The sequence below is a fragment of the Sminthopsis crassicaudata genome, chromosome 2 (assembly GCF_048593235.1).
Source record: "Sminthopsis crassicaudata isolate SCR6 chromosome 2, ASM4859323v1, whole genome shotgun sequence".
In the NCBI taxonomy this organism is placed as follows: domain Eukaryota; kingdom Metazoa; phylum Chordata; class Mammalia; order Dasyuromorphia; family Dasyuridae; genus Sminthopsis; species Sminthopsis crassicaudata.
The window spans coordinates 658,176,871-658,194,113 of NC_133618.1; the positions used below are offsets into that span (position 1 = coordinate 658,176,871).

General features: G+C 46.0%; 1 protein-coding gene across 1 annotated transcript in view; it reads right to left on the reverse strand.

Annotated features, from left to right (window-relative positions):
• The window catches only part of CDH23 (cadherin related 23), a gene marked incomplete in the record, with an annotated part of 580,971 nt that overhangs the window by 126,542 nt on the left and 437,186 nt on the right, over positions 1 to 17,243 (reverse strand). The window contains 5 exon segments of the mRNA XM_074284882.1: positions 5,108 to 5,260; positions 6,183 to 6,402; positions 8,835 to 8,980; positions 9,651 to 9,840; positions 14,789 to 14,896. Of these exon segments, the coding sequence (XP_074140983.1) occupies positions 5,108 to 5,260; positions 6,183 to 6,402; positions 8,835 to 8,980; positions 9,651 to 9,840; positions 14,789 to 14,896 (817 nt within the window).

Here is a 17,243-nt window from a genome sequence, read left to right on the forward strand (position 1 = left end):
TGTGGCTGAAATATTAGAATAATAGATTAATAGAGACAGAAAAACTAAAACTCAGAACATAGCATATCAATGAAGGAAGGATCATAGAATGTGCAACATATTTTTGGAACTGGGAAGGGTCTTTAGAAATGGCCAAGTCTGTTTTTTTCTTTATACCTGACGAAGCAGACCTAGAAAGTTGAAAGGACTAGCAGGAAACTTTATGGTGAGGCAGAACTAGAACTCAGGTCTTTGGGTTAATTCAATTTAATGACAACTAAAATTGATTAGGTATCTGGGCAGCTAGGTGACTCAGTGGATAGAATGCTGGTTTTGGAATCAGGAGGATTTGAGTTCAAATTTGACCTCAGAGCAAACCATTTAACTGTTTTCCCATTTAACTGTGAAACGAGCTGCAGAAGGAAATGGCAAACCACTCCAGTATCTTTGCCAGGAAAACCCTGAAGGGAGTCCCTAAGAATTGACTGAAATGACTGAACAACAACAGAGAGGGTTCTATGGAGATAACAAAGATGAAAACAACATAGTTCCTGCCCTTGAAGAGCTTATAGTCAAGAAGGGAGATAAGGCAAATGCACAAATGTTACAAGAACAAAACGTGACGAATATACCAGAGGGCAAAGAGCAAATTGTGAGTGACTTGGAGAGGGAGCTCGGGTATGGATGATTAGAATAATACTTATTAATGTACCCAGAAAATAGGACTAGAAAAAAGAGAATTTCACAGCTTAAAATGTGGAGAGAATGCATCTTGGGCTTGGGGGACGCTGACCACGAATGTCCACCATGATCGAGGAAAGGAGAGCAGCCCAGTACGAACTGACAGCTGGAAGATCCTCCCAGTCCTGTGCCAGCGCCCTTCCCATCTCCTGATGATTCATAAGGCTGCATTGTTCAATCAAAAGCACATTAAATGCCCCTGAGAAGCAGGGCTGAGTAGCAGGAATGAATGGGGGCGTGGGAAGAGGGTGTGATCCAGTGCAGGGAGTGGGGGCCAAGAATGGGCTCAGGAGGCATCCCCAGAAACAGCAGAGGCCTGTTGATCAATGAGAAAAAAGCCCAAAAGGCTACCACCTGCACTGTGGGGATCAAACCCGTGGTCAAGGCAGAGAAAGGGAGGAGACGTTCTCAGAGAGGGCTCTTGCCTCCGGCTCCTTGCTTTCCACAATGGCTCCGCTACCTCCTGCACTGATGGCCACTTCTTTCCCCTCCTGGAGCCTCAGTTTCCTGCTCTGTAAAAATGAGGGGATGGAAGCGATGATCTTTAAGCCGTGTCCATCCCATTGGGATGAAGACTTGGTCAAGGGGCGGGCAGCGAGCGGGATGCTGGGCAGCAGAGGGCGCCAAAGCACCAGTTTTTGCAAGCATCTTTCCAGAGCATCTCTGGATCCATCGGGGAGTATTTTTCACCCATTCCTGGTATGATACAACCGGGCTAGAAGAGCTCTACAGGGTCAGGTAGTCCCCTGCTCCTCCCAATGAGCGCTGGGACACTTTGGGGCTACCACGGAGACCCAGATTCAGGAACTGCTAGAGCTGGAGTCTCTGGGCTCCAATCGGCCATTGCATCGATGAGCATCCAATTATGGTGCATTTTTAATCACAACGTCATATTATCTGACGTCATTGGAGCAGCCTTATGCATGAGCGAAGTAGGCAATCACCTACGTGATGATTCCTGGAAGAACGACTCATTCATACTACAGCGTAATATCTCCCCTCCTCAAATTTTCCTACACAACTCTGGCTCTCTCCTAGACTATAAGCTCTTTGAGAGAGGGGCTGTCTTCCACTTTTTTTGCACCCCTGGAGCTTTACACTATGCTCAGCACACAGTAGGTGCTTAATAAATGCTTGCTGACTGGTTTTTGTCCTACCTTGGATCATTTCCTTTAGCAGATCATACACTTCCAGAGGACAGGGGCTGCATCATTTCCCATCTTTCTATCCCACCACAGTCATACCATGCACCAAGTGGTCAATGAACATAAGTTCTTGATGAATTAAATTGAAATGAATAGGTACAGGTCTATAACTTTCTGAGAGCAAGTTTATCAAAGTACACAAGATGGCGGGCACTTGGAAGGGGGGAAAGATGCATCATCCCGCGATGGGAAGGCTGAAGAAAAGAGAGGCTGGGGGAAGTGAAAGCAAACTTTGCCATTTTATTGAGGCTAGCTCCTCTAGCTGCTCCAGTCTATGGCGTGGGGGCAGAAAAGGTAGTGCCTGTGGAGAGGAAGACTGAGGAAGGTGGACATGTGGGCATATGCCCCTGGGACACAGGGGATGCATAAATGTCTATATAAATGTCAAGGTTAGTTGGACCGGGCCAGATTATAAGTGAAGGATGGGTTTCATAATTCCCCTTCCCCATGTGTAGACTAGTTCATGGACTTTAAAAAATAGTGGGAAACATTATGCTAAGGCAGGACTCAGCTGGACCTGGAGAGATGGGTAAGAATTTGTCAGGGACCTTTCATAGATCAAAAAGACCCTGAGGAACAAGTGCCATTTCAGTCCTCCAGTTTTTGCTTGAAGATTTCTAATGAGGGGAAATCCCCTCACCTCCCGAAGCAGTCTGTTTCACTATGGGAGGATATTCACTGTTAGCAAGTTTCTCCTTTTCCTGAGCTGGAACCAACTACAAGTCTACAGCTTCCAGCCATCGGGCCTCCTTCTTCCCTCTTGGGTCACGCAGAGCAAGTCTACTCTGTGTTCTATTTGACATCCATTCAGATAGCTTAAGACAGCTAATGAATGGGTCTCCCCCCGGGGATCTCTTTTCCAGACGGCTTTACTCAATCTTAAGGTCTGATCTTGAGGTTCTTCACCATCACGCCTGACCCCTCCGTTCTGAAAGTATGGCAAGTTTGGTACGTCCTAACTGGGGCAGAGTACAGTGGGACCGGCACGTCTCTCACCGGGAACATCATTCCTTTCTCAACGCAGCCCAAAATGGGTTAGCTTTTTGAGTTGCCATGTCAACCTATTGACTCACATTGAGTTACATTTCACTAAACCCCTCTGGGGCCCTTCTCACCTGAACTGTCGTCTAGCCGTATCTTCCCCATTCTGAATTTCTGAAGGGTGACTTTTTGAGCCCCAAAACGTCCTATATTTATCCCTATTAAATCTCATCTTATTTAGAAGAGACCCATCATCCTGTTCTGTTGAGATGTTCTTGGCTCCTAATTCTGTCCTAATTTTGGATCCCGATTCTGTCGGCCAACGTGGCAGCCGCCCCTCCTGGCTCTGTGTCATTCAGCTACTTGATAAATATGGTAAGGTTTCCACCCCCTTTTCAGCCATCACTCCGGCTGCTGCCTTCAGAGCGCACTGGCTTTATGCACTCAAATGCTGTTCGATGCTGCCTCTCAAACAACCGTCTCCAATCCCTCCCCTCCCCTCACACAGTCACCATTCTAATTTCAGCCTTCAGCTCTTCTCTCCGGCCCATTACAATAGTCTGCTAATTGGCCACCCAGCCACCAGCTTCTCCCCACTCCAATCCTCTCTCCACACAGTCACCCAAACTAAGTAATCAAATGAAACTCTTTCTGGCACTTTATCTCCTCAGAAGCCACTTTCCCAGACACGACTTCCCTTCATCCACAGTCTGGGCTGGTCAAAGTGACCTCCTTATCTCTCCTCAGACATAACATTTTATCTCCCGTGTCCCTGCCTTTCCTTGCACAGGCTCTGTCCCCAAGGCCTAGAGTGCACACCTGGTCACTCCCGCTCCTACAACCCTGACTTTCCTCAAAGCCCCCTCCTTCTCCTCTGATCCTTTCCCCAGCTGCTAGTGCATCTCCTGCCCTTCAAGTTACCCCCTATTCACTTTGCAAGTATTTTGCATATGGTCGTTGGTGTGTACCTTGGTCTCCCCAAGACAGTGAGTGCAGGACTGTTTGGAACTATAGCCCCAATGCTTAGTATGGCACCCGACACATAGTAGGTACTTAACAAATAATCATAACCTCAGGATCTACTCATTCTCTTCTTCTTGAGATGCTGACACTAAAACTAGGCAACAGAGGGGGGTAAAGGGAAAAGGAGGAAGGGAAGGGGAGAAGGAGAAGGAAGAGAAGGAAGAAGAGGAGAAAATGAAGAAGAGGAAGAGAAGAAGGAGAAGGAAGAGAGAAGAGAAGAAGGAGAAGGAAGAGAGAAGAGATTTAAAAAAAAGTTTTGATAACTATTTCAATATAATTGTTTCCTTTGTCATTTTATGTTTTATTTTATACATTTAAAAACATTATTCTGGAAAGGGTCTGCAGACTTTATCAGATGTTGCCCAAAGTTTCCATAACCCTAAAAAGGTTAAGCACCTCAGATATTTTGAGGTTTGCAAACCCCTATATCTGAAATGACTTATGCTTTGAGCAGAGGGCTCTAGAAACTCCATTTACTAATGGAAGGCGGAACTTTCTTTGCAACTTAATAGATTTAGAACTGTCTAGAACACTGAGGAATTAAATGAGTTATCCAGAATCACACGGTCCCAGTGGGTAAGGAGCAGAGGGAGAATTTTGAACCAGATCTTTTCAACTTGTTCCTCCGATTGAGACTATCTCAGACTCCTTCCCTGCCCAAGCAAGGTCTGAAAGAACCCAAAGAGAGTCGGTTTCAGGCCAGAGAGGTACCAGTGAGTTAGGCAAGAATGACTCCTTTGAGAAGCACCAGGAGAGATCAAGATTCATATTGACATCTGTTATTATAAACAAGCAGTTTATATATGACATATGCACATGTATGTGTATCCCCACTATCATATTATTATATATTATGCTTATTTAGTGTACATGCATATGTTCATGTTTGTATAAACATGTGTACACAATTTATTGCACACAAATATTATGTATACACATGTATATGTATATGTGCGTGTGTCTGTATATAAGTCCCAAGTAAAACAATTGTATAGTTGTAACAGCAGTTACAAAACCAGAGAGAGGGGGAGATGTCTGATTGGAAAGTTTTCCCCTCTCCTAAATTCTCTAGACATTATCTAGTCCCTCAAAGGCAGGGGTTGTATTCCCATTCAAAGCGGGGCACAAAGGGGAGGAGGGGTTGGAAGGCAGAGGAACTAACGAGAGGGAGCCCGAACCTGTGATAAAGTAACTGAGCTCGGCATTGAGTCCCACATCATTGTCTGTGCAGTTCAGCCAGACCACCCGGAAATCCCGGGGGATGTCCTCCAGCAGGGAGACGTTGTACACGGCTGGGAAGAAGGTAGGGGTCTCATCGTTCACATCCAGTACTGCAGAAAAGACCCAGAGAGAAAACAGGAACCAGTTTTATCACACAGCTTTCTTTTTAAAAAAAAAATTATTTAAAAAACAGATTAAGAAAAAAAGAAAAATAGAAAAGGAATACAAAATGAAATAAAAGAGATTATTTTCATACAACCTGGCTTTCTCTAGGAATTTCGTACTGTGAGGCCTCAGAAATATTCATGGGAACACACAAACACAAGGAAAGACAATTCCCACTCTATCTTCCTACCAAAGTCACCATCTGGCTGAATGGCCCATCAGCATCGGGCCAACCAGGAGCATTTGAATTGTTTTTTTCATTGATGTTGGCTGATGGAATGCTCCTGGAGGTCCAGCTGGATAGTGACAGGGGATGTGGGCATGCTGAAGGATGGCGGACCCTGATTCAACACAAAAAGCTCACAGATCACACTTTACAGAAGACAATTCTAAATTACAGAGCAGTTGGATGATAGACCCAAGGTCAAACAGAGCTCTCCTTCTCAATGCCAACAATCCTGGGACCCTTTCTGGGGCTCACTGAAGCATCTCTAGTAGGAGAGCCTAGCTTTTAATTTCTTTGAGTTACAGATTATCTGCAAAGCATCTTTAAGAACCCAGCAGAACTCCCCATAAGCCTCCTTTAAAGTGCTTTGTCTACCACATGTTTTTTCTTTGGGGTAGAAATGGTCTTAGGGATTCTCTTATCAAACTCACCACAGGAGGCTCGGATGAGGGACCATGAACCATGGGCTTACAGGCTTGGGGGAAATTTCTCTCTTTGACTTTTTTTAGGTGTGGGAACTGACCTAAGACTCTGACAGTGGACTAGTCCCCTAGGGATGGTCTCAGAGGATCCTGGGAACGGTACAGCTCCCAAAGCCTTGGCCCCATTCCAGTCTGGCCGGCGGAGATGCCCTGACTCACCTCGGATGGTGAGCGTGCTGGTGGAGCTCTTTGTGGGGGTCCCGGCGTCACTGGCCACGACCCGGAGGTAGTACTCCGCAATGCGCTCGCGATCCAGCTCCGTGGTGGTGGTCACCACGCCGCTGCTGCTGTTGATCACAAAGTCCATGCGGGGCATCCCCACCTGCATGCGGTACGTCACCAGCCCGTTCAAGCCTTCGTCCAGGTCAATGGCTACAACCTGGTGAAAGAATGGTCGGACATCAGTGGTGAGAGCGTGGCTCCCAGGAGATCATTGTACCCGGCAACAGCAAGACTATAGGACAATCAGTTCTGATGGCCATGGCTCTCCCCAACAATGAGATGATTCAGGGTAGTTCCAAGGCTCTTGTGATGAAGCGAGCCAGAGAAAGGACAGTGGGGACTGAGTGTGCATCACAACATAGCATTTTCACTCTTTTTCCTGTTGTTTCATTGCATTTTGTTTTCTTTCTCATCTTTTCCCTTTTTGATCTGATTTTTCTTGTGCAACATGATATTTGTGGAGCTATGTATAGAGGAATTGCACACGTTTAACATATATTGCATTACTTGCTGTCTAGGGAAAAGGGAGGGAAAAATTTAGAACACAAGATTTTGTACGGGTGAATGTTGAAAATTATCTATGTATATATTTTGAAAATAAAAAGCTTTAATTAAAAAAAGAGTATGGTTCCCTGGATCAGGGCCTCTCGCATTCAGAGGTCATTAATACTTCCTCTGGATTTTCTGCCCGTTCCATCTTTACTCAGATGAAGACTTTGCTTCCTTCCCAATCTTGACTCCTGGCTCTTACTATTCCCTGATTTAGACCCAACTCCAGCCAAGCAAACGGACTCCAGCAGGAAAGAAGCAACATTACCCTTTAATTCCCAGATCCACTCTCTCTGGGGCTTTCTTTAGTTTGAGTATCACTGACATGCGGCTGGAGATTGCCTGCTAATAGAGTGGGGATTAGAGAGAGGAAGCCCCCAGACTCAATAAAAAGGGGGCAAAATGGAGCACTTAAAAATGCACATCTTGTCGAGGTCATGTATTTCCTATCTCCAAGGTACCTATTTTGTGTTGCAATTCAATTTGGGTCGATTCAAGTGATATTTAGCTTTCTGTGGGAGGTAGGACACCTTGAGGAGAAAGAGAGCATCAAGAACTTGGGAGTGGAGATGATGGAGTGGGGGAGATGTTGGGAAAGGTGTCTTATGGGACAGATACCCGGACAGAACCTAAAGGAGAACCTGAGGGGAGAGGAGTTTATTCCAGGAAAAAGGCATAGAGACTGGGGACAGAGCCCTGTTTACATGCTTCTCCTGAGCTGGTGATACTCTAAAAGTGGTCTGGGAGCAAACCGGTGTCGGGGAGGCTCTTTTAGCCACAGACTGCTACTAAGGACTGCAATCTGTGTTAGTGGAGGCAGAGGCATCCAGTGAAATACTACATGTTTTTAAGGGATGAAGTTAGCCAAACTGCAGGTTCCAAGTTACTTTGAAGGCTCATACCATAACACGGGGCAGGGGAGGGCAATTTTCTATTTTAGAAAAATTTTAACAACATCTTCCTTTTTTATTATAATTATGGACTTGACAAACATCAGGATTTCCATATCTAAAGGAGTAAAGAAAAAGAAGATTGTATAGGAAAACAAAAATTTCTCTTTTATACAACTATTTTTTTAAACCTAGAGACAGCTGGGTTATGTGGTGGATAGAATTCTGGACTTGGAATCAAGAAGACCTGAGTGTGAATTTTGCCTGAGATATTTACTAGCCATGTGATCTGAGCAAGGCTCGGTCTCCTCATCTGTGAAATGGGGAGAATAACACTGTCCGCCTCTCAGTATTAATAAGATACATGTACAGTGCTATATAGATCCTAGTGATTATTATTTAAAGTATATATTAAGTTCAAACTTGGCAGTTTCAATACTGTTCTGCTGGTCTATGTCTTTTTCTGAATGCCCAGTGTCCAATTTTTAAGGTGCATTGTTCGGGTCCTGTTTGGCAGCTGCCCCCAGTCTCATCTCGGGCAGCTCCTGGCTGTCCCCAGTGCTCTCATGTCCAGTCTAGGGCAGAAGCACCTTTTCTAGCCTTTTCATGAGACAAATCCTATTTAAAAATACATGTTTTTTTTCCTGAATGTTGAAAGGGAAGTAAGAAAGGACATTTGGAAATGATTTGCACCCACTTCTACTAAAGCAAGGATTTCTGATGAATGCCCAGGGAGTCAGAATATTTCGTTTGCTCAAATTCCTGCACATTTCAGCCAACTGAGCTCCGAGTCCTTGGCTTCTGCCTATTAACTTTGCACTCATTTCCATTCTTTGGCTGCTCTTCCACAGGACTCTAAGCTCCCTGAGGAGCAGGAGCAGCTTTGGAGGCCGTTCAGGTCAAACCCTACCTAAAGTCACTTTTTGTCTCCTGTTCTTTTCTGCCCAACTTGAGCGTGGGCCCCGTGAGAACAGGGACTGGACCTCACATGCCCGCTATTCCCCCTGGAGCACAGGGCTGGAGCCTTGATCCCCACTTGTTGTGGACAGAGAGACAGCTCATGACAGGCTGAGAGAGGGAAAGACCATGAGAGGAAGCTCCAAGGGGGGAGGACTTGTTCTAGAAACTAGAATTCTTTTTAGGAACTCACGTGGTAGACAGAGGTCCCAGCAAGGGTACCTTCCAGCACCTCGGCGATGGCGGGCAGGTTCTGGAAGGTGGGGTCATTGTCATTCAGGTCCAATAGGTTCACAAAGACTGTGGCGCTGCTGGTGGCTCTCAGGGGGGGTCTGCCGCCTACAGGGAATCCAGAAAGGAGAGGAGGAAACAGAGACGGGGGAAGGAGAAAGAAAGAAACCATTAAGTGCCGCAGAAGACTTGAGTTCAAATCCGGCCCGAGGCACTCACTGGCTATGTGACCCTGGGTAAGCTTGTAAAATGGGAATATTAACAATATCTACCTCTCAGGGTGGTTGTGAGGATCAGTGAGGTAATATTTGTAAAGCGCTAGCTCTTTATATAGTATATAGTAAGTGCTTAATAAATGCTTGTTCTCTTCCTTCCCTCCTTTTCCCCCTGAAGCATTTGGGGTTAAGTGACTTGCCCAGGGTCACACAGCCAGGAAGTGTTAAATGTCTCAGAGCTTCCTGATTTGAGGGCTGGTGCTCCTTCACTCTACCACCTAACTGTCTCATTCCTTCCTCATTTCCAAGTGGTTCCTTGAGAAGGGAAGTCAAAGGTGGCTCCTTGATAAACCTAAGCAGGTAGAGACCCAGGGCCCATCCCCTCATCCCTGAATGCCTCGCCTGCTATGTCCTGGGCTCACCTGGGTGAATGAAGAATCTAGAAGGAGAGCCCCCCAATACCTACACTAACTATGTTCAGGGTAAGGAGGCCCAGTGACCTCTCGGTGTGGGGCACCTTTGCCTGTGGCAGGTCAGGGCGAGGGGATGAGAGGGGCCCTTACAGTCAGTGACGGAGATGATGATTTTGCGCATGAGCTCGGCCTCCTCGGGGTCAGGGTTCTCGCGGTCTAGCATCACGTTGGTGGTTCGGATCTTGCCCGTGGTGCTGTTGATGCTGTAGAACTTGTTGGGAGGGTAAATGCTGTACACCAGAGACCCGTTCTCAGCCAGGTCAGGGTCCACGGCCACCACCTGTGAGGGGAACCGAGGCTCAGTGGGTGAGAGGGGGTGGTCTGGTTTGGGAAAGGGTCAGGCTGCTCTGTACCATGGTGGCCAAACCCCCGGCCCCTTTGCCTTTTGGCCAAGAGCTCGCCCCATCCCGGGACCAGAGGGTGCTAAATATTGATGGATGACTGAATATCTTTGTGAGCTTTTGTTTTGTGCACACTTGACTCTACAGAGCTTGGTTTCAGAAATGAAAAAGTTATAATTTTTTCAGGATCGACTGTGTTGGGCTATAGGAGTTCTCTAAGTGGAAGAAGGATGTGAGCTGTTTAACAACCAGCTCTCCAAAACCACGTCAAACTTTTCAGCTTAATCTGCATTGTTAATATTTTCTCCAGCATTTTCTTAATTCTAGGTGCTCAACCGAACAAGAAATCAAATCCCAATTTGCCATGTTTTCCCATTTCTGAGGTGCAAATGCTCACAATGAACATTTCGTATCTGGCTTTCCAAAATCATGGCAAATTTTCAGTTTAATTTACATTGTTAACATTTTCTTAAGTTTAGATGACCTACAAAACAAGAAATCAAACCCCAATTTGTCACGTTTTCCATTTTCTGAGGTGCCAGTATTCATAATGACCATTTAACAACCTGCTCTCCAAAATCATGACAAACTTTTCATTTTAATCTGCATTGCTAAGTTTCTCTAATATTTCTAGATAATTAACAAAAAAAGAAACCAGACGCTGATATGTAGTGTTTTTCAATTTCCAGGGGCAAATGTTCACAAGGAACACTTAACAAGGGCCAGTAAGAGGTGGCTTGAGGATGTGAGTGTGCTGATGGGACGGGGGGAGACGAAGAACCTATTCAGTGGTCCCATTTCTTGACATTTTACATGATCTTTTCCAAACGCTATCTCACAGTGCATCTGAAAGAAAGTCCCAGTTCTGAGTGTTAATATGATTTGTGTGGTCTGGTGGAAAAAATCCTGGTTCAATAATGAGAGGACCTGGGTTCAGATTCTGCTCATAGATTTGGAAAAGTCCCTTTGTGGGCTTCAGCTTCCTCATCTGTAAGCTGAGGGGGTTGAACAAGGCGCTCTCCAAGGTCTCTGCTCTAAATCTAGGAGGCTACGATTCTTGTGGAGTTGGGGATGGGAATGTCCTGAGGTTCACAGGACATTTTGCAGATGCTGATTTCACTTTGGAGCCCCTTCCCCTTGTCCCGGCCACCTTTCTCCTTCCCCTGAGGGGAGACATACTTTTAGCAGGACCATTTGCATGAGAATTAGCTTTTGATGCTCTTCCCCGTGCTTTCCCATATACTGGATTTCATCTCCTCACCATGACACAACAATTATGTCCACAGCCACCAATTGTGATGTCAAAAGGCGGTGGTGGGATGACATTCGGAGGGATGGAGGGGTGGGCACTGTGTGTAGGAGGCCTGGGTCTCGAGGGCCAGGGCTGTCACGGGGAAGGGGAGAAGCCGGCTGAGGGAGAGCAATTACTATGTGGAGGAGGGGAAGGGGAGAGGAACGGTGCCCACCTAATGTTCCCCTGTCTTATGATATGCCCCCTTCGTACCTTTCAAAGGGGACAGAGAAAAATGCCTAAGACTTATTTCTCCACTCCTTGACGGGTTAATCGCCATTTCCTCCTCACCCTCATTTTCTCCTCCTCATCCACAGAGGTGCAGATATATCATTCTGCCCCTCCTCAATTAGGGGACCAGGGACTTACCAACAGCATTTTTCCTTTGTCTACCTTTTACTAATTACTGTGCTTTAAGGACCTCCCTCAGCTGATCTGACTATTCCACTATCCACTGGGGGAAACTGAGGTTCAGAAATGGAAGCAGTCTGCCTGAAGCCGCCCAGAGCTGGTTCTAGAACCCAGGGATTCTGGATCTCAGCCAGACACCAAGGAGCAGTCCCAGGGTCAGCGCAGGCAGCGGCGGCCTCCTTCACTCCGTCCCTTGGCTTTTTAGAGGCTGCAGTGGCTTTAGAACACTAGAACAATGACTCTCCAGGGAGGGGAGGGCTGAAGGCCCAGGACGGCCCCATCCTTAAGTCCAGGAGACACTGGGATCAGCTCCTTTGTGTTCCTTGACGTGGTACTTTTTTCTGCGTTGGCAGCAGAATCTGTTTCCTTCCCCCACCTAATCCCCTTGCAGAGGTGTCTCTGGGGCCAGCAGACCAGAACAGACAGATGGGCGGCTGAAATTCCTCCGGCTCCCATATGCTTGAAGTACTGGCCACGCTGGGAGCTCTGGAGTCAGATGTGGGAGAGGGGCAGGGAAAATGGAAATGAAGGAGGGAGGAGAGGTGAAGGTGAGGGCTGCAAGCTGACCCTGCGGAGACCCCCGTCTTCCTGCCAAGGGGAGGTGACTCCAATAGAGCCGGCACCCTCCTCAGTCCCTGATGAAGGATGGTCCTTGGGGACTGAAACTCTGGAGTCTCATCTGGCCATGTCTTGTTCATGGGCTGGGAAAACACTCAGGCCCATTTTCCCTCTCTGGGTCTCCCTTTTTCTCCTTATAAAAAAGGGGCCATCTAGCCAGCCCTTTCTCGACGACAGGAAACATGGTGTTTCTCCTTGAGCTCGAGGTTGATGATTGAAAGAGTAGTCATGATAGTGTCAATAATTATTCCTTAGATAATAAGATGGGGATTGATTTTCCTGTACAACTCGCCCCCAAACAAAACAAAATAAGACCCAGAGGCTGCAGAGGGGTCAGAGTGGACAGAGTTCTGGGTCTGGAATCAGGAACACTGAATTCAAATCTAGTCTCAGATATATGCTAATTGTGTGGCCAAGTCACTTACCTTCTCTCTGTTGCAGAGAAGGGATCAATAGCATCCACTCCCCAGGGTTGTGAGGACCAAATGAGATAATAATTGTCAAGTGCTTAGGGCAGTGCATGGCACACAGTAGGTGCTTAATAAGTGTTTGTTCCCTCTACTTCCCACCTCCCCTCTCTCTCTTAGCCACTAGAGAAAAAAGGAAAGTCAAAACCTTTGCAAAAGAGACATATCCAAGCAAAACAAACCCTCCCATTGGCCATGTTTGAAAGGTAGATGTCCTTCTACCTTTAGGCCCATTTCCATTGTGGAAAGGGCCCTCTGAATCATGGCTGGACATTATTTCTCACAGCCCTAAGGGAAAGGAAAAGTGTGAAAATCCCCTTCTATTCTCTCGTTCAGATCCTTTGCCTCTGCAAGGGACGGGCAGGACAACTCTTATTCTCCCCATTTTGTTAAAGGGAAGAATAAGGCCCAGAGAGTAAGTGAATTGATTTACTTTGTGTCAGATGGCCGATCATTGGCCGGGGCTAGATAGAGCTAGGACCAGACTTTCTAACTTCCAGGCCATTCATCACTCACAGCAATGCTTCGGCCTACCCTCCTTCACATTGATTATGTGTCCCCAGGGAGGCTCTGTCGGGACACCAGTGGGGTGAGCAGGTGCCCCTTCCCCCACTATGAGCCCCCGTCCTGCTGGCCACTTGGGCCCCTATGGAATTCAGAGGCTGGGGGTGGGGAGGGGACAGCCCCCTCTCTCGCTTCTCCTGCCTCCTCCCTTCTTCCCACTTAGATCATTTTGTGGATTCTCACCACTTTCTCCTCATTTATTTCCCATTTCACGCCCGTCATTTTTCTCCTGGTCTGACGGGGAATAATTCTCTCCCTCTCCCCTCTCTTTTATTTTGCTGGAGGGCTTTGAAAGGTTCTAAATCAATGCGAATCAGAGAGGTCCTTGAAAGAGGTTGCAGGAGAGGGGAGGAAAAGTTGTCCCCAAACCTTACTCACGGCATAGAAATTCATCAGCACATGCATCTGTGTACACGGACCCACATACAAATGCACAACAGGTAAGCATGTACACAGGGCATGAACACGTATGAAAAGCAAGAGAGTTAATGGGTGTGTGAGCCCACAAATGCACCCGTCATCCTTAAAGACGAACGCAGGCTACCCACAGCTACTGGGTGTGCCAGCTGAGATTTGTTAGCACAGCAGGCTCTGGTGCCCCATGGGAAGTTCAGGAGGACCAAGGCCATTGTGAGAGAGTAGCTTTGTTTTGTTTTGATCTGTTTAGGGGAGAATTGTATATGGAAAATTAATTCCATATTATTATCTGAGGAATAATTATTGACACCCTATTATTACTATTCTTTGAATCACCAGGCTTGAACTCAAGGAGATTCCCTATCTTCCTTATTGTCAAGAAAGGACTGGCTAGCTGCTCCTTTTTTTAAGAGAAAAAGGGGAGACCCAGAGAGAGTTAATGACATGTGTGTTTTCCCACCCGTGAACAAGACATGACCCAGATGCGAATCCAGAATTTTAATCCCCAGGGACCATCCGTTGAATAGCCTGGCCATTTTTCATCAGCCTGATGTGAATAGCCCCCTCTTGACCCTGAGTCTCAACTGAGAAGGGAGTTATGGCCACAAGCTGTGGAGCATGGACAGGACCAGGTGGGCACCGGGGCTTGGGGTAGCAAAGTCACATGTACACCAGTAGACAACAGAATAACTCAGGGAACAAATCCCTGACCCTCTTCCCTCTTCCTCATCCTTCCCCTCCATTTGATCATCTGCCAAGTGCTTTCTCCTTTCTGCCCCCTTTCTGTTCCTACAACCACTTGTTCTAATTCAGGTACTTCTCTTTCCTTATCTAGGTTATAGCAAGAGGCTCTTTTTGGTCTTCCTGCCCCTGGTGCTTCTTCTTCCAATCCTTCACTCACTCATACACATGCTAAGTATACTGCTCTGATTTCACCGTGAGCTATCAAATCAAATACAAATGCATACAAGGGCCTTCCATCTGGCTCTGACTTCCCCTTCCAGCTTTATCTCACACTACGTCCTCCATTGTCCTCTGTGGTTCAGTCACCTGGGTCACTGACCCATGTGAATCCCTCTGCTATACACTAAGACTGGAACTACATTACTCCCAACTTACTGTAGTGACATCAGAATCCGGAGGAGTCATCTCCACCAGGTTGATGTAATAAGGAGCGTCCTTCCAAGTGGGGTGATTGTCATTGATGTCCAAGAGAGTGATATTCACCTGGAAAATGAAGATGGAGAACGTGGGATGGACCATTCTTCCGGGGGTGGCCTTTGAGACAAATTTCTACCCAGCTACTCTCCTCCTTAATATCCAGTGTTCTGTGCTTTATTTCAGTAACTACAGCCAGGTCCCGATTGATAGCTGTCCTTCATGCTCAGAGAGTACCAACGTGACATCACTATATTGTGGTCAAGGTATACTATCCCCTAACCACTAAGAGCTCAGAAGGCTTTACCACAGGTCAAGTACAAACAGTCCATCTGAACATTTGGAGACCCAGGTCTCAATTAGTGCAAAATAAAAATCCCCCCAAATAGTGAGATGTATTATCTTTTCAGAAAGTTATAATCATGTAAAATATGGTAAATTTATTCAAGTCCAATAGAAATGCCTGAAAATTAGAACCTTAATTTTTTTTATAGAGACTCTACTTTCTGCATCATTATTAGAAGTAACAATTTCATTCTCTTGTTCAATCAAGTTCATGCAGAAACAGTTCAGACACATGTCACTAATCCTATTATTATTGTTCTTTAGTATATAATGCAATAATGACTACTGAATAAGTACGAGGTTTTTTTGAAAGAAAATAAAAGGACTGGGGTATAAAAGTATCTTCTGTAGGCTCACTGAAATCATCTTCAGAAAACCCCAGGACCTTACAGGATGGTTGTGATAATTGTGTTTCAATATGTTTCTATTTGATTTTGACTCCATTCCACAGAGGTTGAAGGTTAAAAATTGTTCTTAAATTTTTATGGCTCAGTGTTGACATCCAGGCAACTTGTTGGCAACAGTTCTGTCGGTGATAATGGCGTGGTTCCAGTACAGTTTTTTGTTGTTATAATTATAATTGTTATAATTACATAACATTACCTAATATGCCCAGAATTTTAGGTTCACTCAATGGTTTTCCAGAATGCCATTTTGCCTTCCAAGGGGCCATTTTTGCATCAGTTTCATCCCCTTCACTATTACTTTTTCTGCAATCATTCCAAAGCTGCCACAAAGGACAAGGCTTGAATTGGGGTAGAGTTGGGGAAAGGATCTTTGTAGGAGGTTTTTAACAAGAGAGAATCATAGACATACAGATGGAAATGACCGTTGAGATCAGTTCCAGAACAAGGCCCCCATTTGACAGATGAAGAAACAATGATGACCTAGCTGCCATGTCACTAAGGGATGAACTAAGTGAACTCTGGGAAACCCATCCCTCTGAAACCCAGGGATTCTTTTTTCCTCCTAAAAATCTCTAACTCTAGCAGGTAGAGAGCAAAGTAATGGGGGCCAGGGAGTGATTTCTGAGCTAAAGGTGAGATCTCCAGTGTTGACTAATGAGGAGTGTTGTATGTGTATGTGTGTGTGTGGACATATACAGGGATGTGCATCAGAATCCCTTGAGCTTCCTGGCTGAGTTTCAATCCAAGCAATTTTCTCGCTCTCTTGCTGCCCTGATAAATTATTTACGGGGTTCTAAATTCCTATTAGTGAGGGGCCTCTGGGTGTAATGACAACATACTGAGGAGACCTCTGATCCACCGTAGCCCCTCCAAGCAATAGGGTCACGGGGAATCCACCTCAGCTAGGCTGACAGGCAGGGGAAGGAGTCACAGAAATGGGGGGATGGTGGTGGGGCTAGGAAGGAATGCATAGGAAAATGAGCCTGGTATGAGAATTAGAAATCTACGGGAGAGCAAGGAACAGTACTAGTCCTCCGGTGAGGGACTGGAAAGAATCAGCAGTAGAAAGGATGTATGAGGATTGGGAAGGGGAAGATTATTGGCAATGGACTGATGGTCATAGAAAAGCAGAGGGAAAATCCTAAAGGAAAAAAGTCAGGACATATACGTGGGCAATGATGTTTAATCTGAGTGTAGACAGGCAATGGGAGAGATGGGAGCTGAGGTGAATTACAGTAGTCCTGACTGATTTTAGGGTGGCATTTTAAATTTTGGTGTCTTGGGGGAAAAGTCTAACAATTAGAAGCTGTTTTGATCAGGCTGACAGATCTCTAACCTGGTAGTCAGGAAGCTCAGATTGTAGGTCACGGTCAGTTCCTGATTTGCTGTACCCAGCACATAGTAGGCACTCACTTGTTAATTGATTATTTAGGTCTCTATTGATTTCAAGTTGCTTCAGACTCAGTTTTCTCATTTGTAATCTGGGTGGTTGGAATAAAGAATCCCAAAGGATGGTCCTTTCTAAGTCAAATATTCTATTACTCTTGTCAAGGTAAGAAGGCACGTTGTGCCCAAAGGCAAGGAGAGATGTTCCCTGGGGATCCAAGGGAATGGGACAGGGGGATAGTGGAAGGAGAACCTGTGAGGAGAGGGACTTGAGCCCT